The 25683-nt window shown below is 43.5% G+C and overlaps 1 protein-coding gene across 4 annotated transcripts in view; it reads right to left on the minus strand.

Annotated features, from left to right (window-relative positions):
• Positions 1–25683, minus strand: part of palm1a (paralemmin 1a) — a 304566-nt gene that overhangs the window by 58805 nt on the left and 220078 nt on the right. For all 4 annotated transcript variants that reach the window (XM_087976206.1, XM_087976207.1, XM_043683614.2 and 1 more), the window contains exon 4: positions 10967–11097. In XM_087976206.1, coding sequence (XP_087832332.1) covers positions 10967–11097 — 131 coding nt within the window. The remainder of the gene's footprint in view (positions 1–10966; positions 11098–25683) is intronic.

Genomic DNA, 25683 nt, shown 5'->3' on the forward strand with positions numbered 1-25683 from the left:
AGGTTAAGGTGAGGGTGATAGGCCGGAGAGGTTGTGGGGGTGTTCAGCCACGGGGCGGTTGGGTTGGTTGGTGCGGGTGTCCCAGAGGTGTTCTCTGAAACGTTCTGCAAGTAGGCGGCCTGTCTCCCCAATGTATAGGAGGCCATATCGGGTGCAGCGGATGCAGTAAATGATGTGTGTGGAGGTGCAGGTGAATCTCTGATGGATATTGAAGGATCCCTTGGGGCCTTGGAGGGAAGTGAGGGGGAAGGTGTGGAACGTTTCAGAGAACACCTCTGGGACACCCACACCAACCAACCCAACCGCCCCGTGGCTGAACACTTTAACTCCCCCTCCCACTCCGCCAAGGACATGCAGGTCCTTGGCCTCCTCCATCACCAGACCATGGCAACACGACGCCTGGAGGAAGAGCGACTCATCTTCCGCCTAGGAACCCTCCAACCACAAGGGATGAATACAGATTTCTCCAGCTTCCTCATTTCCCCTCCCCCCTCCTTATCTCAGTCCCAACCCTCAGACTCAGCACCGCCTTCTTGACCTGCAATCTTCTTCCCGACTTCTCCGCCCCACCCCCACCCCCACTCCAGCCTATCACCCTCACCTTAACCTCCTTCCACCTATCGCATTCCCAATGCCCCTCCCCCAAGTCCCTCCTCCGTACCTTTTATCTTAGCCTGCTTGGCACACCCTCCTCATTCCTGAAGAAGGGCTTATACCTGAAACGTCGATTCTCCTTCTCCTTTGATACTGTCTGACCTGCTGTGCTTTTCCAGCAACACATTTTTAAGCTCAGCCATGATCTTACCAAGAGCAGGTATGAGGGGCTGCATGGCCCACTCCTGCTCATTTGTTCAGGCAGAAATAGAGCAAGCTGGGCGGCACGGTGGCACAGTGGTTAGCACTGCTGCCTCACAGCGCCAGAGACCCGGGTTCAATTCCTGACTCAGGCGACTGACTGTGTGGAGTTTGCACATTCTCCCCGTGTCTGCGTGGGTTTCCTCCGGGTGCTCCGGTTTCCTCCCACTGTCCAAAGATGTGCAGGTCAGGTGAATTGGCCATGCTAAATTGCCCGTAGTGTTAGATAAGGGGTAAATGTAGGGGTATGGGTGGGTTGCGCTTCGGCGGGCGGTGTGGACTTGTTGGGCCGAAGGGCCTGTTTCCACACTGTAATTTAATCTAATCTAATCTAATCTAATCTAATCTAAAGCTGGTCAAAGCAGTGGATATCCAACCATGATGGTGCCCAGATTATATCTCCAAAATGGGAGCGCTGAGTTAAATGCTATTATATTCTCCATAGTTCAATACCCTCATCCAATAAAAATAACAGGCATCTCAGAGCTTTGTTGATAAAACAGCACCAGAAATCAACTCAGAGTCAGCTCAGACAGTCGGGAATGCAATTGATGTCCAGTGACTGAGTATGAAGGTCCATTAACATCTCATACAACCTTGTGCGTCAATGTAGAGCAATATTAACTTCCAATTAAAGAAAAATCTATGCAAGATATACCGCACAAGGTCAGGCAAAGAGAAGAAAACTTGTCCTCATAAACTACAGATGGTTAAAGACATTGGTTTATAGTAAGAGCTTCCATTGCAAATGAATCTTCCAAAGTGCTCCGTGATTGCAAACAGTAATTGAGCAGATGGCTGTGGAAAAGTGACCTTGTTGAATGTTTCATTACTTTGGTAAGTTGGATCCAATGTGGGTTTACAAACAGTAAGGTGAGCAATCTGACTCCGTGATCTCAGTTATCAGATATTCCACAGACAATAACTTTTGCGAAATGAATGCCCTGCTTTTATACATTAATTTTTCTTCTACTCACAAAGTGGGAACTTCCTTATGCATGAGGACAATAGTGTCCTGTTTTTTATTTATTTGTATGAAATGATGGTGTCATTGGTTAGATCAGCATTTATTTCCCACCCCGAATTTCCCTCAGAAAGGTGACAGTGAGTCAACATTTTAAATTGCTGCTGAGCTTGTCCTTTGGTACACTCGCAATGCTGTTAGCGAGGGATTTTCAGGATTTTTGACCAATTACACCGATGGAATGGCGATAAATTTCCTAATCTGGATAGTGAGTTCCTGTCTATCTGCTTTGTCACAGTGTTATTAGATTAGATTAGATTAGATTAGATTACAGTGTGGAAACAGGCCCTTCGGCCCAACAAGACCACACCGACCCGCCGAAGCGAAACCCACCCATACCCCTACATTTACCCCTTACCTAACACTACGGGCAATTTAGTATGGCCAATTCACCTAACCTGCACATCTTTGGACTGTGGGAGGAAACCGGAGCACCCGGAGGAAACCCACGCAGACACGGGGAGAACGTGCAAACTCCACACAGTCAGTCGCCTGAGTCGGGAATTGAACCCGGGTCTCTGGCGCTGCGAGGCAGCAGTGCTAACCACTGTGCCACCGTGCCGCCCACTGCCACCGTGCCGCCCACAAAGGAGACTTGGTGAATTTCTGCATTGCATCTTGTAAGCAGGACACACTGCTGCTACTGAGCATCGGTGGTGAAGGGCATGAATACTGAAGGTGATGGATGTGGTGCCAATCAAGCGGCTGCTTTGTTCTCAATGGTGTCAAATTTCTTGAGTGTTGTTGGAGTTGCACCCATCCAGGCAAGTGGGGAGTATTCCATCACACTCCTGACTTGTGCCTTGTAGATGGCTTTAGGGAGACAAGAGGTGAGTGACTCACTGCAGGATTCTTAACCAATGATCTGCTGTTGTAACCACAGAATTTAAATGGCGAGTCCAGTTCAGTTTCTGGTCAATGGTAACCCCAAGGATGTTGGACCTGAGAGATTCAATTGTAATGCAATTGATTGTCAAGGGGAATGATTAGACTGTCTTTTACTGGAGATTGTCATTGCCTGGCATTTGTGTGGCGTGAATGTTACTTGCCACTTTCAGCCCAAGCCTGGATATTGTCCAGATCTTGGTGCAGTTGAACATGGACTGCTTCAGTATCTGAGGAGTTGGCAATAGTGCTGAACATTGTACAATCATCAGAGAACATCCCCATTTCTGACCTTATGATGGATGGAAGGTCATTGATGAAACTGTTGAATATGGTTGGACCGAGGACACTACACTATCTGCATTGGATAGGTATATGGAGGATAGTGGGTTAGTATAGGTTAGGTGGGCTTGGATTGGCGCAACATCGAGGGCCAAAGGGCCTGTACTGCGCTGTATTCTTCTATGTTCTATGTTCTATGTACACTGAGGGGCTCCTGGAGCTGAGACAATGGACTTCCAAAAACCACAACCATCTTCCTATGTGCCAGGTATGACTCTAACCAGCAGATAATTTGTCTCCTGATTTACATTGACTCCAGTTTTTGCAAGGGCTCCTTGATCTAATGCAGTCTTACATCAAGGGCTGTCAGTCTCCACTCACCTCTGGAGTTCATCGCCATATTTGGATCAAGGCAGTAGGTTCAGGGAACTGCACTTTAGAACAGACTTGATGGCTTAGGAAAGGTTACAGAAAAGATTTACTGGAATAGTTTAATGTGAAGAAAGATTATACTCAGTTGGACATCAGGGGTTCTCCTTCTAGCTCAAAATAAGAGATGTGGCACTAGGGCAGCACGGTGGCTCAGTGGAGAGCACTGCAGCCTCACAGTGCCAGGGGTCCAGGTTCGATTCCAGCCTTGGGCAACTGTGTCTGTGTGGGTTTCCTCCGGGTTCTCCGGTTTTCACCCACAATCACAAAGTGATCCCCATAGTGTTCGGCGCATTAGTCAGAGGGAAATGGGTCTGGGTGGGTTGCTCTTCAGAGGGTAGGTGTGGACTTGTTGGGCCGAAGGGCCTGTTTCCACACTGTAGGGAATGTAATCTAATGTAATCATGCAACTGAGATGGTTAAAATCTGACAGGGTTTAGAAAGAGCAAATAAAGAGGAATTGACATGGTAGCTCAGTGGTTAGCACTGCTGCCTCACAGCGCCAGGGACCAGGATTTGATTCCAGCCTCAGGTAACTGTCTGTGTGGAGTTTGTACATTCTCCCTGTGTTCTGCGTGGGATTCCTCCCACAATCCAAAAGGTCTACAGGTTAGGTGAATTGGCCATGGGGAAATTGCCCATAGTGTTCAGGCATGTATAGGTTAGGTGCATTAGTCAAGGGTAAATGTAGAGTAATAGGGTAGGGGAATGGGTCTGGATGGGATATTCTTCAGAAGGTTGGTGTGGATTTGTTGGGCTGAAGAGCCTGTTTCCACACTGTAGGGATTCTATGGTTCTATTCTCAACGGCAACAGCTCACAAGGTGATTGGCCCAAAGACTAGAGGCAAAATGATGAGAAATATTTGCATTTTGTGTGTAGTAAGAATTGGAATTACACAGGCTGCTGGAGTGATGCAGCAACATTTCTAAGAATGTGGGGAAATTGAGAAGCAATTGGACTAATCAGATTGCTTCTTAAAAGAGCTAGTACAGATTTGATGGTCTGAATGGCTTCTTTCTTTGTTGTACTGTTCTATGGATTTGCTATCATATGACTTAGTGATACAATGGGTGAATTTGTCCCCAGTATTGGCCATTCCCCACATGTTGTCAAGTCACATACTGCAGCTGAGAATAGTGTAGGATTGAGCTCTGCTGTCTCATAGCTTATAAGTGTTCACAGCAGCTTGTACAATGCCCATCTGAATAGCTGGTCCCCATCAACTGGTCTTGTAGTATTTATGAAGGGGAAAAGCATTGGATAGGAGAATGAGTCAAAGTGAACTGGACGTTTACTTAACGTCGTTGGCAGAGAGTACAGAACATTCACTTCTCAGGCTTATTCCTCCAATCAATAAGATCATGGATACTCTGAGCTCCAGGTACAGACCTCACATTACACAGGCCTCCCACACCAGTGTGTCTGTCAGAGAGCTGGCCTGGCACTGAATGGCCTTACTGAGCTGTGGTTCCAGAATGGTCCACGTCTTAGGGATATTTGCTATCAGAGTCTGCCCTTGTCTCATCTGGAATTGCAGAATAAAATGGAGTTTGGGAGTCAGGATCACATTGTGAGTGCCTCACTATGGGCCTTGAGGACAGACATCACCCTGTCTCACAGACGGAACAATGACAGCTTAGAATGTGATCTCAAACAGGACTGGAGAGTGCTGTCTGCCATTCAAACTGATTTCAGGCTGCCCTGGGGGACAATTGGATTGGGTGGGAGGGCTAGACACCAGTCATACTCAATGGCCAATGTCACTACTTCCCAGGGGAGTCCAGAACCAGGAGGTCACCGTCCATGGAGATTGGATAGACCAATCTCGACTAAGATGAGGACAAATTCCTTCACCCAGAGAGTGGGGAGCCTGTGGAATTCTCTGCTACAGAAAGCATTGAGGCCAAAACATTGAATGTTTTCAACAGGAGTTATATATAATTCTCATGGCTAAAGGGATCAAAGGATGTGAGGGAGAAAGCAGGAACAGGGTTGGGTGATCAGCCATGATTCTAATGAATGATGGAGCAGGCTCGAAGGCCGAATGGTCTACCTTTACTCCTACTTCCTCTGTTCCAATGTCTACAGGAAGGAAAGAAGGGACACTTCTTGTGGTGCTCAGGGGTGCCCCCTCTAAAGACATCATTCTGTAACTGCCCCATTCAATCTCTGAAACCAAAATCTCTCACCACCTCCTTTACTGATCCCTCGCTGATTAAGAACCCCAAAATTATCTCTAATTCTTGTTGCCCTGAATGGTGGTGGAAATGTGATGGTTGCATTGTTAAAGCTGCTTTTAGTGTATTATTGGTGTGAGAAAGCCATTTTTAGCCGATCAACCATTTTACAGGAGGGACGGGGTGGGGTTGACTTGATGAGGGCCCTGGATTATAGACCCAGTGACGTAACCATTTCACGGCTGTAGCAGCAATTGCTGATTGGTTAATATTCTCGTGTCACAGCAGTAAAGCTCTGGGTCCAGTCCTTGGACATAAAATTCAAAGTCACCACTTCCACTGAGGGAGGTTTTGGTTCTTGTCTGGGGAGGGAGGGATGTTTTACCGAGGATTTGTTTCAGGTGAATGTAAAATACCCTAAAACATTATTTCAAGAATGGCAGAAGCCTGACCAACATGTATCCCTCAATCTACAACCCAGAAAAACTGCCTGTTCAGTTATCAGACCATCTCACTGCTTCAAATATATGTAAATATTGTCCTGCATAAGGAAGAAACACTTTGGGTTTTGTTTTGGTAACTGCAGGGATGCGAAATTTCCATGTTTCATGGGGATCACTGAATCCCTAGAGGATTCCAGAAAAAGAGGACATTTGGCCAATTGGGTCTGAACCAACTCTCTGAAATGCATCCCATGTAGACCCACCTTATTCCTGTAACCTCACATTTACTTGTATCCTCACATTTACCCTGGGGTTAATCCAACTAATCTCACATCCCTGGACACTATGGGCAATTTAGCATGGCCAATCCACCTGACCTGCACATCTTTGGACCATGGGAGGAAACCGGAGCACCCGGAGGAAACCCACACAGACACAGGGAGAATGTGCAAACTCCACACATATAGTCACCCGAGGCTAGAATCGAACCTGGGACCCTGGTGCTGTGAGACAGCAGTGTTAACCACTGTGTCTTGCTTATTCTTCATATGCAAAGACTGTACAGAACTATTTTAATAACTGTGTAAAGATTTTTAATGAATAAAGTATATTTTTGCAAATAAAAAGTCCCAGATGATTTGACCATTGTCACATTGTGGTATGTGGGATCTTTCTGTGCGTGAACTTGACTGCCAACTTTCCTATATTGCAACCAATTAATAGTACTTAATGAACTTTGACAAGTCTGATGGTCACAAAATAAATACTTTTCTGACCAAAACAAAAAACCAAAACAACCATGAGGGCTGAGAATCAGAAACAAATTCAGGAATTGCTGGAAAAACTCAGCAGACCTGGCAGCATCTGTAGGAACAAAAACGAACTTATCGTTTTGGGTCCAGTGTCCTTTCCTCCGACTCTTTTGTTTCTAGATACTTTTCTCCTAGAGTGTGAGTCTGTGCAACCTTCTACACTTAGAGGCTGAAGCCCGGTCATAAAATGATACGTTGGTAGGGCCTGTTTATGCAAAAGCCCTCAACAGCAGTTCAAGCCATTGCCCTTAATCACCTCTCCTCACACAGCAGCCTGTAACCCTATCTGTCTCCCTTCCAGCATCTCACGGCTGTGGACAGGGAAATCTCTTTCACCAGCTGAAACGCAGCAGCCGAGGAGAACAAATCTATCTTACATCCTACCCTTCCCAATCTCCTAGTCCTGTCCCTTCTAGCCCATCTTTGCAGTGCATAGTTCAGAGGTTATTGCAGATAATAACTGATTCCCAATGAAAGATCGAGATGGCTCATGAGTACAGATATAAAATGCATTCTCGCGAATCTAATGTTAGACAGTTCACCAAGGCTGCTTCTGACTGTTTGCAAAGAGCTCTCAAATACCTCTGAAATCATTTTGAAATATCGAACAGAAATATTCAGAAAGAGTGTACCTGTTCATTAAAGGAAATAAGGTTTCTCCACAGAAGTATTAAATCTTGTATAATTGAGGAAAGAAGATAACAAATTAAAAATGACCATTTCTGAGAGACCATTATAGGATCTTGAAATTAATGTTGTGTCATTAATAGACGGTGAGAAATAGGAACAGGAGTAGGCTGTTCCGCCCATTCAGCCTGCTCCACCATTCAAAAGGATAATGCCTGATCTGATATGTGTCATGTCCACTTTCCTGCCCTTTCCCTATATTGGTTGATTCCCAGACTGATCAAGAATCCATCCATCTCAGTCTTAAATATACAGGAGGACTAGCCCTGTCCCACAGCTGTCTGGGGCAAGGAGTTCCAAAGACATAAATTTAAGGTGAAGGGTGGAAGGTATAGGGGGGATGTCAGGGGTAGGTTCTTTACCCAGAGAGTGGTGGGGGCATGGAATGCGCTGCCAGTGGGAGTGGCAGAGTCAGAATCATTGGTGACTTTTAAGTGGCAATTGGATAGGTACATGGATAGGTGCTTAAGCTAGGACAAATGTTCGGCCCAACATCGTGGGCCGAAGGGCCTGTTCTGTGCTGTATTGTTCTATGTTCTATCTTTGTTCTAACCCTCTGAAAGAAGAAATTCTTCCTCATCTTAGTCTTAAATTAGCACCTTTTAATGCACTCAATACAACTATTTACAACAATTGAAGCACACCTAGATAATATTTAATGGACCACTAATGAGTGAGGTGTGAAATCCTTCTATCTTATCTCCTGTCTTTCCTTGGTTCCCACTATTAAAGACTGAAGGAATTCCATTTGGAACATAAATCTGAATCCTATTTCAACAACAAATGAATAGATGCCACTTACCCAGTGCTTCTGACCAGAGTTGCTAACTCTTGTTGGCCATATTCCTGCAGAATTTGTCATGTGATCTTCTGTCGCCAATGCCTCCCACCTCCCCCCAACCCCCGGCCCCGCCATCACCCCGCCTCCCAATCACAGACTGCTTGTCAGAAATAATTTTCACCAATATTTCTTTCACTAAGGAACAAACATGAGAAAATGGACACATTGTTTTTCATGAATGACTCAACGACATACTTGTCTCCCGACCTGCTCTCAGTGGTGCACTGGTGGTTAACTTTCAACTTCATAAACTCCAGTCCAAACTTAGAAGTTGCAAAGTGAGTTGAGGGGCTTCGTGAGGATAAAGTGGAAGCCAGAACAAGTTGGCGAGATCAGGAATGATGTGCAAGATGTAGAGGACTTGATCGAAAAGGATGTGTATTAAGAAGAGTTCTAAAGGTGCACTAAACATGGTGAAGCAATGGGCACCCAGAGGGACAAGCTAGTGAAAAAATAATGACATTTGGAAATGAATGTACTGGATGTCCATTCTGAAATATTCAAAACAAGTTGGACCGGATTGTCTTATTTGCTAGTTTTCCCTTTTGGACTGTGGGGAGAGCCTGAGGCCTAGGCAGCTGAGGACTTTCAGGATGACAGGCCTTCTGCATATTTCCCATACTTCCTATTTCTAAACCTGTAAATCAACTCCTGTATGTTTGCAGGCCCAAGTTTGAAAAAAAGTGGTTCAATGTTTAAACCTTGCTTAGATTTGCCACAACGCAACAGTCATGCTCTGTCCTTTCCTTTCCCGACTGGAAAAAGATTTGACCAATATTCTTCCACATTTAGAAATTTCGGCATGTGATAGGATCTCTGTAAATGACTGGTTTTGTGTTATGTCTGAGCGTTCCAGAAGCATTTGTGTTACTACTGCAGGAGATTTGAGATGAGTCCATAGGTTGCTGATAGAGCATGGCTACGTAATGAGTTAAAACATCTGACTGGATCAGCAGGAGTTGACAGCTCATGCAGGGCTCCCTGTTGTTCAGTGCCACCTTACTAGTCATGGTTACAAGTATGTGTGAGCCATGTGTCTCAATTCTTGTGCAATTTACTCCAACCTGCACTTTTCTGTGTTAGTCAGAGGCTGTAAATCAACACTGAGGAGATGGTAGTAATGTCATTGGGTAAGTAATCCAGAACCTCAGAATAATATCTGGGCACAACAGTTCAAATCCCATCATAGCAGATGGCAAAATCTGAATTCAATATTAAAAAGCTTCTCTGATGCCAACCTGCCATCCTTACGTGGTCTGGCATCCATGTGACTCCAGCAATATGGTTGGCTCTTAACTGCTATCTTGCCAATAAATATTGGCCCAGCCAGCATGAGAAAAAGAATCTGCCAACGTTACCTGGTCTGACTGAACATGACCCATACTCAAAGTAGTATGAAGTAAGAGATAGTGAGGACTGTAGATGTTGGAGAGTCAGAGTCAATTAAGTCTGGTGCTGGAAAAGCACAGCAGGTCAGGCAGCATCTGAGGAGAAAGAGTGTCAAAGCTTGCAGCATAACGCTTTCATCAGGATCTTTGAAATGGACTAACCAGCCAGTTATCTTAAGTGCTGTTATAGATGGGTGAATCAGCAAGCTGTATCTCTCAGATGGTTTCCTACACTGCATCTCCATCCCTCCATTGCCATGTAATCTCTTGAGAGACATCAAAACCCAAGGCAACTAAGAGGACACCAGGAGACAGTACCAGTTGTGATTAATGATAAATGATTCTTCAAACATTCACTCCTGATACAGAAACAGGCCCATCATGGTTGAGGGAATTAAAGAATCTGGTTCTGACCACATCAAAGGACCACATGTCCATCTTTTTAGCTTTATTTCTAATTTTCCTAACCTATGTGATGTATATCTAGAGCGTAGCGTAACTTTTGTTTCTTTATTTTCTCTTTTTTTTGTATCTAGGATTTGTACCTAAGATGGCATCGTGTGTTGTACCATAAGACCATAAGACACAGGAGCAGAAATTAGGCCATTCAGCCCATCGAGTCTGCTCTGCCATTCAATCATTGCTAAAACTTTCTCAACTCCATTCTCCTGCTTTCTACACATAACTCTTGATCCCCTAGATCAGCCATAAATATATTCAATGACCTTCCCTTCACAGCCTTCTGTGGCAGTGAATTCCATAGATTAATTACTCTCTGGCTGAAGAGGTTTCTCCTTATCTCCATTCTGTGCCCTTGGTCCTAGTCTCTCCTACCATGGAAACATCTTCCCAACGTCCGTTCTGTCCAGGCCATTCAGTATTCTGTAAGTTTCAATTATATCCCTCTCTCATCCTTCTAAACTCCATTGAGATTAGACCCAGAGTTCTCAAATGTTCATTAGCTTTTCATTCCTGGGACCATTTTCATGAACCTCCTCTGAGCACTGTCACTGAAGGAGCAGAAGACCCTATTTTAGATAAAGCATTCCACTTGGTACTAATTATAGGATAGCGGTAACTTGGTCTTTTCAGCCTTATCTCTCTTACATAAGAATTAATGATAAGACTGCCTGCCAGTTACCTCTGGATGGTTTCCTCCATCTGTTTAGTTTTGTCATTGTCCTCCTGGAGCTGTTTCTTCATCCCCTCGTCTTCCTCTGCCACCGATGACGGAGTTCCCTCCAGCAGCCATCGTTCCCGCAGAGCCTTGGACTGTGATAGGAAAGAAATGAAAATCAGGTGGATTCATAGTAACAGGACATGGTGCTGTCTGACCTCCACATCTGCCTCGTTTGATACATCAGCTTTCAATTTGAGTGCGGTTCCAATTTCTAAATTTGAAAGTGTGCCTGCAGATTTTAAACCCCATTCTATACTGAGAAAGTTCCCAGTAGAAAATTAGGAAACTTCTTATTATCTATGATGAAATAAAACCTTTGCACCTGTGCAATTTTCTGTCTGCATTTTACTTGGCCATTTCATTTTTTTGTCATACTTCTGCCTCAATTTCTAATTTGTAATTGCCAAGGAGACTGCCCTTGTGAACATGCCATGCTGCAATTACACCCAACAATCAGTGTCGATATTCTCGTCCCTCTTGTCTTTCAAATTTTTTGTGCTTCCTCAAATGCCAAGCTTTTTGTCATTTAAAGGTAACCATAACGCATATCAAAGTATCAGACAGAAACAAGGACACGGTGTACAACATTTAAAGTGGGGATTGTATTACATCTTCACAACTTCATCCATTTATTTCCAGCCATCAAACCCTGCTGCACACACTCATCCCCAAGATACAGAGTATCACAAGAGATTGGTTTGCACATCATTATTGGTCAGAAGGGTCAGAATTTCAATAGATATTTCTTCTGCACGTTTTAGTGTTTGAAGAGTAGGCTATATTTTGACACTCTCTGAAAGTTGCCACCCAGGTAAATAGTGCGGTGAAGAAGGCATATGGCGTACTGGCTTTTATTGGTAGAGGAATTGAGTTCCGGAGTCCTGAGGTCATGTTGCAGTTGTATAAGACTCTGGTGCGGCCACATCTGGAGTATTGTGTGCAGTTTTGGTCGCCATACTATAGGAAGGATGTGGAGGCACTGGAATGGGTGCAGAGGAGGTTTACCAGGATGTTGCCAGGATATGAGGAAAGGCTGAGGCACTTGGGGCTGTTTTCATTGGAGAAAAGAAGATTTAGGGGTGACTTGATAGAGGTGTACAAGATGATTAGGGGTTTAGATAGGGTTGACCATGAGAACCTTTTTCCACGTATGGAGTCAGCTATTACAAGGGGGCATAGCTTTAAATTAAGGGGTGGTAGGTATAGGACAGATGTTAGGGGTAGGTTCTTTACTCAGCGAGTCGTGAGTTCATGGAATGCCCTGCCAGTAGCAGTGGTGGACTCTCCCTCTTTATGGGCATTTAAACGGGTATTGGATAGGCATATGGAGGATAGTGGGCTAGTGTAGGTTAGGTGGGCTTGGATTGGCGCAACATCGAGGGCCAAAGGGCCTGTACTGCGCTGTATTTTTCTATGTTCTATATTCTACTGCTGATTCTAATGAACTGCAGTCAAAATGCCAGTCACAATAACATTGTTTTTCAAATCATCTTCACATCAATTTTCACATGGACTCAGCTCTACCTGCGCAGCATCTCTGTCAGAATTCCTGTTCAATTCAAAGCCAATGGATTGAGCCAGGTCTTCCTCCAGTTGAAGACTCCTGTCTCACAGTAAGTTCCACCACTCACCCATCTCCCAGTATTCATGGATCTTCATGGGCTACATTCCCTTCAAATCTTCAACACATTCTAATGTTGTGAACTCTTCCAGCCTCTTGCATGGCCCTAATTCCTCCAAAGACCTTACATCTATGCAATCCCCTCTCTTTAATAATAGATATAGCATCAAAAAATGGATTAGACAACTTGGCCTGTCGAGCCTACTCTGCCATTTAGCAGGATCTTTGCTGATTGCATTTGAATTCCATATTCCCACCTACTTACTGATTTCTTCTGCCATAAAGGTGTTTAATCCATTACCCTCTGGGGCAATGAGTTCCAAGGTCTTACAGCCCTCTGAGAAAGAAAAGAAATCCTCATCTCTGTTGTAAAAGGGTTACTCCTAAATCTCTATATGGTTGTTCCTAATTCTGGTCTCATCAACAAAGGAAAATAACTTTCCCACATTCCCATTGTGAAGACCATTCAATACTCTACATTCTTCAGTCAAGGCATCCCTTACTCTAATAAACTCCAGTGCAACTAGCCCAATCTATTCAAGCTGTCCACTGATGTCAGATACCAATCTAGTAAATCCCCTTTCAATCACCTCCAAACGCATTTAAACCTTAAGGAGACCAAAACTACACACAGTATTCAAGATGCAGTCTCACTAATGCCCTATATAAATGAAGAATAATATCCTTGTTTTTATGTTCAATTCCTCGATAAGGATAGCATTATTTTAGCTTGCTTAATTACTTGTTGCATCTTCATGCACTCAAACACTTCGATCTTTGCGTTTGATGCAGTTATTATCTGTTTAAGTAAAACTGTTTTTTTTATAATCTTCCAGTAAAAGCGAACAACCTGTCTTTTTCCCACAATTTACTCCATCTGCCAGGCTCTTCTTCCCACTCACTCAATCTACCTGTATCCGTCTGCAACCTTCTTCTATCCTCTTCATACTTTCCTAACCATCTTTGGGTCACCTGCAGATTTCACCCCCATGCATTTGCTTCTCCTATACAATAAACTGGAAGAAGTTGAGGCCCTGGCACAGACCCTTGCCAATCAGGCGTTGGACCATTTATGAGATATTGCCTGTTTTCTGTCAGCCAGCCAATCTTCTATTTGAAATAACCTGCTTAGTGATTGATTGGGACATGTCTCCTAAGACCCATGTCAAACTAACGAGTTTATTTTTTTCTGTATCTAGTCCCTTCTTGAACAGAGAAGTAATCTTGCTAATTTTCTGCCTCTCCAGAATCTAGAGACTCAATACAGCACAGTGGCTCAGTGGTTAGCACTGCTGCCTCACAGCACCAGAGACCTGGGTTCAATTCCAACCTCGGGCAACTGTCTATGTGGAGTTTGCACATTCTCCCCGTGTCCGTGTGGTTTTCCTACGGGTGCTCTGGTTTCCTCCAATAATCCAAAGGTTTGCATGTCAGGTGGATTGGCCATGCTAAATTGCCCATAGCATTCAGGAATGTGTAGGAATAGTGCATTGGTCAGGGTTAAATATACAATGGGGGAATTGGTCTGTGTGGGTTATCCTCCGGAGGATCGGTGTGGACTTGCTGGGCCGAAGAGCCTATTTCCACACTGTAGGGATTCTACAAAAAAAATTCTAAAGTTGTAAAACTTTGGTGCTTCTTTTTTCAATGCCTGTCTCTTTATAAGTTGCACTGGTGAATTCCTTTAGAAAATAGTCTCTTTTGGTGTAAGGGTAGTATCCTCTACCTCTGGCCCAAGGGTTCAAGTCTTAATTGCCCTGGGGATGTGTTATAGAACACAGAACATTACAGTGCAGTACATGCCCTTCAGCCCTTGATGTTATGCCGACCTGTGAAACCAATTTGAAGCTCATCTGACCAACAATATTCCACTCTCATCCACATGCCTATCCAATGACCATTTAAATGCTCTTCAAGTTGGTGAGTCTACAACTGCTGCAGGAGTGTGTTCCACACTCTGAGTAAAGAATCAACCTCTGATATCTGTCTTATATCTGTCAACCCTCAATTTAAAGCTATATCCCCTCATGCTAGCCATCACCAACTGAGGAAAAAGGCTCTCACTGTCCACCCTATCTAACCCTCGGATTATCTTATATGCCACAATTAAGTCACCTTTTGACCTTCTTCTCTCTACAGAAAACAGCCTCAAGTCCCTCAGCCTTTCCTCATAACACTATCCCTCCATACTAGGCAACATCCTAGCAAATCTCCTCGGAACCCTTTCGAAAACTTCCACATCCTTCCTATAATGTGGTGACCAGAACTGTACGCAATACTCCAGTGCAGCCTCAGCAAGACCTCATAGTTCCGAAACTCAATCTCTCTACTAATAAAAGCTAGCACACCGTATGACCTCTTAACAACCCTATCAACCTAGGTGGAAACTTTCAGGGATCTAAGTACATAGACACCAAGATCTCTCTGCTCATCTCTACTACCAAGAATCTTACCATTAGCCCAGCACTCTGTATTCCTGTTACTCTTTCCAAAGTGAATCACCTCACACTTTTCCGCATTAAACTCCATTTGCCACCTCTCAGCCCAGCTCTGCAGCTTACCTGTATCCCGTGGTAACCTACAACATCCTTCGGCACTATCCACAACTCTACCGACCTTAGTGTCATCCACAAATTTACTAACCCATCCATCTACGTCTTCATCTAGGTCATTTATAAAAATGACAAACAGCAGTGGACCCAAAACAGATCCTTGTGGTACACCACTAGCATCTGAACTCCAGGATGAATATTTCCTATCAATCACCACCCTCTGTCTTCTTTCAGTTAGCCAATTTCTGATCCAAAATACCATCCCTCCGTATTTTGTGCAATAGCCTACCATGGGGAACCTTATCAAATGCCTTATGAAATCCATATACACCACATCAACTGCTTTACCCTCATCCACCCATTTGGTTACCTTCTCAAAGAGCTCAATGAGGTTTGAAAGGCACGACCTGCCCTTCACAAAATTGTGTTGACTATCCCTAATCAACTTATTCCTTTCTAGATGATTCTAAATCCAATCTCTCATAGCCATTTCCAACATTTTACCCACAACCGAAGTCAGGCTCACTGCTCTATAATTACCAGGGTTGTCTCTACTCCCCTTCTTGAACAGGGGGCAATATTTGTTGTCCTCCCATCTTCTGGCACTATTTCTGTAGACAATTATGACATAAAGATCAAAGCCAAAGGCTCTGCAATCTCCTCTCTAGCTTCCTAGAAAATCTGAGAATAAATCCCATCCAGCCCAGGGGACTTAACTATTTTTACACTTTTCAGATATTGCTAACAACGCCTCCTTGTGAACCTCAATCCCATCTAGTCTAGTAGTCTCTATCTCAGTATTCTCCTTGACAACACTGTCTTTTACTAATCTGAATACTGAGGAAAAATATTCATTTAGTGCTTCCCCTATCTCCTCAGACTTCACACAATTTCCCACTACTATCCTTGATTGGCCCTAATTTTACTCTAGTCATTCTTTTATTCCTGATATACCTATAGAAAGCTTTAGGATTTTCCTTGATCCTATCTGCCAATGACTTCTCATGTCCCTCCTGGCTCATCTTATCTCTCTCTTTGGGTCTTTCCTGGCTAACGTGTAACTCTCAAGCGTCCGAACTGAGCCATGACATCTCATCCTAACATAAGCCTTATTCTTCCTCTTGACAAGAGATTCAACTTCCTTAATAAACCACGGCTCCCTTGCTCAACAACTTCCTCCCTGCCTGACAGGTACATACTTATCAAGGACACACAGTAGCTGTTCTTTGAATAAGCTCCACATTTCAATCGTGCCCATCCCCTGCAGTTTCCTTCCCCATCCTGTGCATCCTAAATCTTTTCTAATCGCCTTAATTGCCTTTCCCCCAGCTATAACTCTTGCCCTGTGGCATATACCTATCCCATTCCATCACTAAAGTAAACATAACCGAATTGTGGTCACTATCACCAAAGTGCTCACCTACCTCCAAATCTAACACCTGGCCAGGTTCATTACCAGTACCAAATCCAATGTGGCCTCTCCCCCTGTTGGCCCGTCTACGGTACTGTGTCAGGAAACCCTCCTGCATACATTGGACAAAAACTGACCCATCTAAAGTACTTGAAGTATAGTATTCCCAGTTAATATTTGGAAAGTTAAAGTCCCCCTTAACAACTACCCTGTTACTCTCACGCTTATCCAGAATCATCTTTGCTATCCTTTCCTCTACATCTCTTGTTCGGTGCCTACAGAAAACTCCCAACAGGGCGACCTCTCCTTTCCTGTTTCTAACCTCAGCCCATACTACCTTAGTAGATGAATTGTCAAATGTCCTTTTTGCCCCTGTAATACTGTCCTTGACTACCAATGCTAACCCCCAACCCGAACAGTGGGTTTAAACTAATTATAATGTGCCTCAGCAGGTTGATTGAAAGAAGGAGCTTGGTTCCTTAAGATGAGAGGCTGTTCTGGCACAGTTATTGTGTTCCTATCTCTGGGCCAAGAGGCCAAGGTTCAAGTCTAACCTCCTCCATAGGTGTGTAACAATAGCTCAGAAGAGGTTTATTAGTAAATCAGAAAGAAGGCTCCTTTGGACATAGGAATCTTTGATCTATCATTAGGTAATCGCAGGTATTAAAATTGGGGCAGTGTATCAGTTAGTCAAGGTTAGATCCTATCTGCCACACTAAAGTTACTGGGGAATTTTCAATGAAGCAGTGATAATAATAAGCTACCGACTTGGAACAGCTGTATTTCTGAACTGAGAACTATCTGGATACTTGGCAGAGGATTTCAAACAGGACATCACTCAGGGATACTTCTGAAATGAAATGTGAGCAGTAAAGATATTAATTTGAAGTTTCTCCATTGCTCAGTCTCAAATAACTTGTCAGGTGACACAAACAGTTTAAAATAACAGGATGAAGGGGCTCATTGCTTATACTGACATCATGACACACCTTTGTCAAGAACATATGCTGCAATTTCCCATACTAGCATTGAACCATAGCATTATCTATAAACGTACACAATGACACCTTATAGCAATGTGATGATATACTATAGATTAACAGCATTCAATAGTAACATTATATAATGTTATGATACACGGGTAACTCCCTATAGTAACTCCATTATAAAATGTTATATACAGTCAGCAACTCTGTATCACGACAGGTTATTAAATACAGATGTTGACTTCCTATAGTAACTAAATGGCACAATATTGTTACGTACAGACACTAACTGTTATAATGTTATTGCATATATTGTAGTTAGCAAATACCTTTAGTAATATTATGATAGATTACAGTATACAGATAGTGCCTCCCTACAGTAACATGATCCTATCATGTCATATATAATGTCAGGTAACCACACGCAATTGCTTATGGTAAACAACTTTAAGATAACTAGATAAAGAAACATAGAAAATGTGAGCTAATGCACTTTGCCAGACCTGTTACATGCAAAGATTGTATCTTATAAATGACTGGCTATTCTATCCATAGCCGCAGAAATGTTGAAAGGCTGCAGAGCAAGTTGAGAAAGATGGTGAAAATTGTCTGTGAGTTAATAAACAGAAGAGCACAATGTCACGCCAACTGTGGGTCAGCTGGTAACATTCTTTTCACTGGGTCAAGAAGGTTTTGGGTTCATGTCCAACTTCACTGCTGTCAGAACAAAACTTTCAATGCTGTACTGTCAGAGGCACCGTGTTTAATGTTTGATCATGAACACACACGTAGTGATTCCCAATGGTAAAATCATGCTGAAATATTATGTCAAACTGGGTCTGTAGGATCCTGTAGGAACATCATGCTACAATACTACTGTGTACTAACATTGTGTTATAATAGTCTCATATTCTTAGCCATTGCTTACAGTAACACCAATACACAATGTACACACACATTTCCTGTGGCACAGTATTGTCCCACACACTGGTCCAATCACTCACTGTGTTAACATCATTATACAGTGGCCTGGATCTTTTGATAGAAATAATTATGAGACTACCAGCATTCACACTTAGTAAGGAGTAAATTGTTCAGTGACCTCTGGAATGTACACCTGCAGAGTTAGATGGGTGAATCTGAAAGTAGATGTCTGATTTCTCCACTTTGTCTAAAGGCTTTTCTACAGTGGAGCCTCACTGAGAGACTGACATTCAAATATACAAATGGCAAGACATTCCTGCATTTACCCATTAGTTACTTCCTAAACACATCGGCGTAGTCAGATATAAATTGTTTTAATTCATTTAAAATTTTTGATTATATTAGTGACAGTCAAACAACCTCTCAGGCACTTATTTTTGCAATTACTTCAGAGATTAATCATTGCTGGAGATACCTTTTCTCAGGAGGTTAAGGAATTATAGGTTGGATTTTCACAGCATTGGGAATTCTAAGTAGATCTTTAAAAACGGGGTGGTTCGAGCCTAGATGTGGGTCTCTTAACCTGATTTCAGCTATATCCAGGTTTTGCCAAGTTGTGATTCACACAAGAGGGAATTCTAAACTCACTGTGGCCAACTTGAACTCAATACTGAGTTCAAACTGACCCAAATTTGGCCTTAACCCTCAATTCTAGGATCATGAATTGATGGAGTAGATGTAAATGAATGAATAAATGATTTATTGTCATATATAGCGAGGCAGATACAGCGAAGAGTGTTTTGTTGCCACAATAGGGCACCATTTTGAAGTGCAAAAGGGTGAACAGGAAATACTTAAACAGAATTCATCTTCATCAGCCGGGTTCCCAAACATGGCTCCAGGACAACAGCAAGGTCCCCTCTTTGGGCCTACTGCTGCGAGGGGTCCCTGCTCCTTCATGCCTTGCTACCAATTCCAGGAGTCTACATATCAGGCCTGGGAAGCCAGGAATCCCTGGTCAGGTCATCACCGATGTCGTTTGCAGCCTCCCTGCGATGTCAAGAAGGTGAAAGAAAGAAGAAAAGAAAAAAGGATGAAAAGGGAGAGAGAGAAAAGAAAAGGCCGTGGCTGGCTTTAAGCAGACGGGCCTACCATGCCTGTGCTGCCATCTTGAATAGCTAGGCCCGTGGTCTCCTGCTGTATGCTCCGTACTACAGGGCCCTGTTTTGAGGATGCGGTAAAAGCCTTAAAAGAGAAGGAAACTATAGAAGCAAAAGAAAAAATAAAGAAGATGGAGGTGGGCGAGCCTCAGAGCAGGAGCTCAAGCATAGCTTCTCCTTCGCCATCACAAGGAAGTTCTGTACAACTGCCGAGATCTGGAACATTTATAAATGCCCCATTCTTTAAATTTAAGAAGAAAGACTGTCTGCTGGATCAGCAGGTGTAGGTTAAAAAAAACCCACCAGCATCTGACAGAGGTCCCAGCACCTGACAGTTTCACTGAGAATGTTCAGTTTCAGACAAGCTCTTTGTTCACATTTCCCCAAGACTATCATCATGTCATTATGAATGCTTGGCTAAGTTTCAAAAGATACAATTATCTCAGCGATGGATCTAAGTTCACGGATTGACACGACTACAAGAGGCTATTAAAGGATTAGATGTCTTTGATGTCGGGTCTGAAAGACACTTGTTTTTATGGGAAATTAACCATTTGAGGAGATTGGATAGATTTTGTGAATGGGAGATTTTTTCATTATCAAGTGTGCACAAATGAGAGCAAAATGAGTTTATTTTTCATCCCCGCATTACTCTGGGGGATCTGTATATAGTAGGCAGAAGTGAGGACTGCAGATGCTGGAAACCAGAGTTTAAATTAGAATGGTGCTGGAAAAGCCCAGCAGGTCAGGCAGCATCTGAGGAGCAGGAAAATCGACGTTTCGAGCAAGAGCCCTTCATCAGGAATGTGTACATGGTGGCTACTGGGTAAGTGGTTATGAAAAGACCATGGGATATATAAAGGGCCATAGGAAATGGGAGGGAGTGCTGAGGAGTGGTGAGGGCCTAACAGTTATTAGAACAATTGAAAGGAAATGCCTCAAAACTAGCCTTTTAACTAGGCTGCCTCAGCTTGGTGGCTGAAATCTGGCTTTCTCGAGACTCATTACAGTACAGGAGGGAAAAATTCAGCCCAATGCGGTATCTCTGAGCCTATCCAAATAATTCATCAAGCTTTCAATATTCCCCAGCTATGATCTCAAGTCATGTTTTGAACATGAAAGTTAGAGTCAAAAAGTGTGATGCTGGAAAAGCACAGGAGGTCAGGCAACATCCGAGGAGGGGAGAGTTGACATTTTGGGTATAAGCCATTCATCTGACACGAAAGTTGGATCTGACCGAATGTAGCTGCATTTTAACATATGCCTTTGTAAAGGTGTGCAAATGATGACCCTCTCCCATTCCCAGCAAAACTGTCAGGTGCTGGGACCTCTGGAGCTCGCTGTCAGTCACTATCTCTGGTGCCACAATATTTTAGGTCTTTATCTGTCTCAGGAAGGATTCTTTGAGCTTATTGTTTGAGGGGCCACTCTCCCCTTTGCTTTGCTCCCACACAACTCTGATCCTCATGAGGCAGCAAATTACTAGAAAGAAATGCCAGCAGTTGCTGCTCAAAATGCCAATCATCCCAATGGGCAACGTTAAATAATGACAAATCCTGTTCCTTCACCACTGACCATAAAATCAAGGCCACTATTACTAATGTACAAACACAGCAAATCCCCCTTCACAGTATCATTGAGCAATGTTATCCTATACAGACACCGTGAATAATCATAGTAATAACATATCCATATCTATAAACATAATTCCCTGCTGCAATGGCCACAGCCCAGTGTAGTAATGTAAGATTTACAGTGATTCAAGCACTGTGGAGGTAGACATATGTTTTTGTAATGGTCAATGTGAATCTTGCCTCGTATATTGCACCATTAAGGTCTCCATGGAGACAGTACAGAATATTTTTGAGGAGGTGGTGGGGGTAGGGGTGGGGGTGTGTGAATGTCACAGTACACATAGGAAATAATAGAAAGGATTGAGTTGATTTCCTTCACAGTTCAGGAATTAGGGAGGAAGTACAAGAGCTGGACCTCTGTAATGATTGGAATGAGGTAGGCAGGTGGATCTCAATGAATATGAGTTCCCTGATTAGCTCAAGGTAACAGCCCCAATCGGGGAGCCCTGGCTGACAGATATAAACAGGAGTTTTAGGGATTTTCCTTCTCTAGGGATTGGCTCTGAGCTAGTCAGTCAGAGTCCACGTACTTGGAGAGGTAGCATACCCTTTTGGACTCAGAGATACCTTACTGGGTTGAATAGTCCCTTCCTGTACAGTAATGAGTCTCTAGAAAACCAAACTTTGGCCACCATGCTGAGGCAGTCTGGTTCGAAGGCTAGTTCTGAGGTTCCTCTCCTTTGTTTTAATAATTGTCAGGCCCTCACCACTCCTCAACACCTATTCCATCTCCTATGTAAATGAAGGGTCACTTGGTGATTGGATACAAGTGTCTGTGGAGTTATTTCAACCTCAGTCCTTGGTTCAGTCCCTCACCTATACACTTGTGAGCGAAGGTACCAGATGTGGCTGTAGAAATGGAGAAATAGAAGCATGCTTTCAAGTTAATGGGTTAGAGAAACATTTCTACTGCCTGTTCAAGGCAGATACAAAGCACCTTACCTGGGACTGAATTCCTTCGGACGTTGGCGATGGGGTGGGATGGGGGAGGGTAGGTTCGCTGAGATTTTTCACTACATCATTAAACCTATTGTGGCTCAGTATTATACTTAATTTTATATGAACACTTTTGCGAATCACCTTCAAAGATTTCTTTACATTAAAGTCACTACACAGATATAAAGTTGGGAGTCGTGCTGGGATAAAGAGTAGTTCAAGAAGAGGGAGGGATCTGACAGGGACTAATGGGAAGCACATTAATATGCCATTGGACTTCAGGCAGATAAATACATGGAATGTGCATCATATAGTTGGTGAGCTGTAGACACAAGTCACCAAATGGAATGATAATATGGTGGCAATGACAAAGATCCAATTCTAAGAAGAGGAGATTTGGGAAGTTAATATTCCCAGCATTAAGATAATCTGGAATAATAAGAAAACAGAAAAAAGGAGATAGTATTCATTTAAGAAATTATAGCACTGGGCAGAGATTATGTTGCTGAGGGGTGAAAAACAGAATATATTAGGTTAGAATTAAAGAACAATAGAGTATTAAAGTATGAGTGTATATTACAGGCAGCAAATAGTCACCTGCATCTCACTCAATGTCCCTAAATCATCCAAGCAGTTCTCTGACATTCAGCACTGGATGAGCAGATACACCCTGTAATAGATATTTGGGAGAGGAAACCATTGCCTTCCACACCAGTCACACACACCATTTCTAAATCATTACCCCCTCCATCCTGTTTCTGCGAATTATCTGAGAGTAAACCACTCACTGCTCATGACCTTAGTGTAAAACTAGACTCTGGGATGAGTTCTGACCACACACACTAGCATCAATGAAAAACTATCAATTCCCACCTCTGTATCATCACTCAAATCCACGCCTGCCTCGGTTCAATCAGCTGCAACCCTCATTCAGGCCTTTGTTAACTCTAGACCTCTCTACGTCAATGCATTACTCCTGCACATCTTTGGACTGTGGGAGGAAACTAGTGTACGCGGCAGAAATGGGGAGAATGTGCAAACTCTGCACAGATGTCTGAGACTGGAATCAAAGCTGTGTCCCTGGTGCTGTGAGGCAGCGGTGCTAATGACTGATCTATTGCACTGTCCAAAGGTGTAAGTACCTTTAGTTTATCTCCTCAAACCAATGGCCTTGTGGAAATTTTCGACAAGACCTACGAAAAGTTAGAAAAGAACTGAAGACAAAGCATGGATGAAACTGGGATCCCCTCCAGCTGTGTCTCAGATTTACTGTTAAGAAGGTATCTCAGTGCTCTACGGAAAGAGAGAGAGAGAGAGAGAGAGTGAGAGAGAGAGAGAGATAAAGAGAGGGGGAGGGAAAGTCAATAACTGATGGCATAAATTTCCAAAGTCCAGTGGAAGATGGCTACCCTGGAGATGTCAAGGGCGTGGAGACTCAGGATGACTAAAGAATCACATGACAATGGAGTTGCCTCGTGGTTTGATCTTCAAAACCTGAATGAAACAAACAGTTCTTTCAAGACTTTCAGAATGAGGTATCCAAATTGATAGTTGAGGGCTTAGGGAAAGCCAATTATCGCAACAACTTGGATCTAACCAAATGCTGCTGGCAGATATTTACCCAAGGATGAACACGCCAATGGGAATTGGAAAGGGTCTTCACAGGAATCATTACAATGTTTGGATTGCTTGCAGCCTCATGGACCCAGTGAAGGTATCACAGAGAATCCCTACAGTGTGGAATCAGGCCATTCAGCCCATCATAAAAAACATGAAGAAACTGTATTAGATCGGAAACGCTCACTCTTTCTCTCCCCACAGATCTGCTCAGTTTCTCCAACACTTTATGTTTTCATTTCTGATTTGCAGCATGTGCAAAATTGCACTGTTACTGATGTAGTAAACTCACACCCAATACACTGTGACCCCTCGATGGTATTACTTATAGTACAGGCTGAAGGCTCATCTGTTGCAGGGAGGGGCTGCATCTGTCAAATTTGGGGCCATGACAAACTTGGAGCTATTACTTTGGATTGTTGCTGGAGATGGGGTGATGAATCCTCAGGAAAACAAAGTCATAACTAATAAACCTGGGCCTCACCCTGGGAGTGAGTCAGGCACTTTTGGATTATTCTCATTACTGATGGTTTATTTCAGATTTTAAGTCATACCTTCTCTTACTAATCCAGTCGTGATACGTCTCACAGTTAGTATGTATTTAAGAGATATGCACCTGATAATCATAGAATCTCTACAGTGTGGAAGCAGGCCATTCAGCCCACCAAATCCATACCGCCTCTGTCAAGAGCATCCCACCCAGACCCATCCCATCCCTGAAATCCTGTATTTCCCATGGCCAATCCACCTAACTGGCACATCTTTGGACTGTGGGCAGAAACCAGAGCACCCGGAGGAAACCCACGCATACACGGGGAGAATGTGCAAACTCTACACAGACAGTCACCCGAGGCTGGAATCAAACCTGGGTCCCTGGTGTAGTGAAGCAGCAGTGCTAACCACTGAGCCACCCTTGTGCTATCATTCTTCTGTTGTAGCTTGTGACCTGAGGGGATAAAACAGGGCTTTCCAATGTGGAGCTGAGGAAGCTGAGTGCTGAAATTGAGCTGAAATGTTGGGATTGTGAATTCTCTGGTTGCAATAACTGAGCTTCCTTCTGCCCCCAATGCTCACAGCGGATTCACATCAGTTTTCCAACCTCAAAATAAGGAGATAATGGGATAAAGTTTGGGAAGCACTAGTGTATAGGTTTCATACTCCATTTGAACTGGCCACACACTGATGGAAGCATCTTGTTCTTTGTAATTGAATACTTAATGGCAGCCCAGACATGGTGGTGCTGGGAAATATAACATTTGTACATACTAATGCACTGTAATGAGCATTTATTGGATCTTTCATGTTACCTAAGTCCCAGTTATGAGGGATAACATAAGCATTGCCACAGTTGGTAAATATACCCTGCTGCAGGCAAAACACACACCAAACCAAACCAAAACAGAGGAACCAACTGGTTCTAGTGAAGCTCTGAGCCAGAGGCTGTTTCCTGGGCGGTGAGCCATGTGTTCTGTAATAATCTCCTGCTCACAGTCACAGACTTCCCACAAACATTTGTATTTAAAGCAAAGCCTCAAGAGAGACTCTGTCAGTGGAATAGTGGAGGAACAGACAGGAACAGAGTGACTTCTCTTTGGGCAGTCACTGTTGTTTCGGGGGCAGCTGTGAGATATGGTCCATCCATTTCATGGGCACAGAAACCCCAAGGTGCTGCTCACTGAAGTGCCAACTGTCCTGGTGACATGCTATGTGCCCGTCAAATTGAAGGGGGCCTAGGGAAGGGAAAGATGCCGTATTGTCTGGTAATCTTGTCAGCACAGCTTTATTATTTATGAGATGGAGCACTGCAGGGTAGAGGCACAATGATATGAGGCTCAAT

Source organism: Chiloscyllium plagiosum, unplaced genomic scaffold, assembly GCF_037043375.1.
Source record: "Chiloscyllium plagiosum isolate Xiang-an unplaced genomic scaffold, Cpla_swu_hap1 HiC_scaffold_28, whole genome shotgun sequence".
Classification (NCBI taxonomy): Eukaryota; Metazoa; Chordata; class Chondrichthyes; order Orectolobiformes; family Hemiscylliidae; genus Chiloscyllium; species Chiloscyllium plagiosum.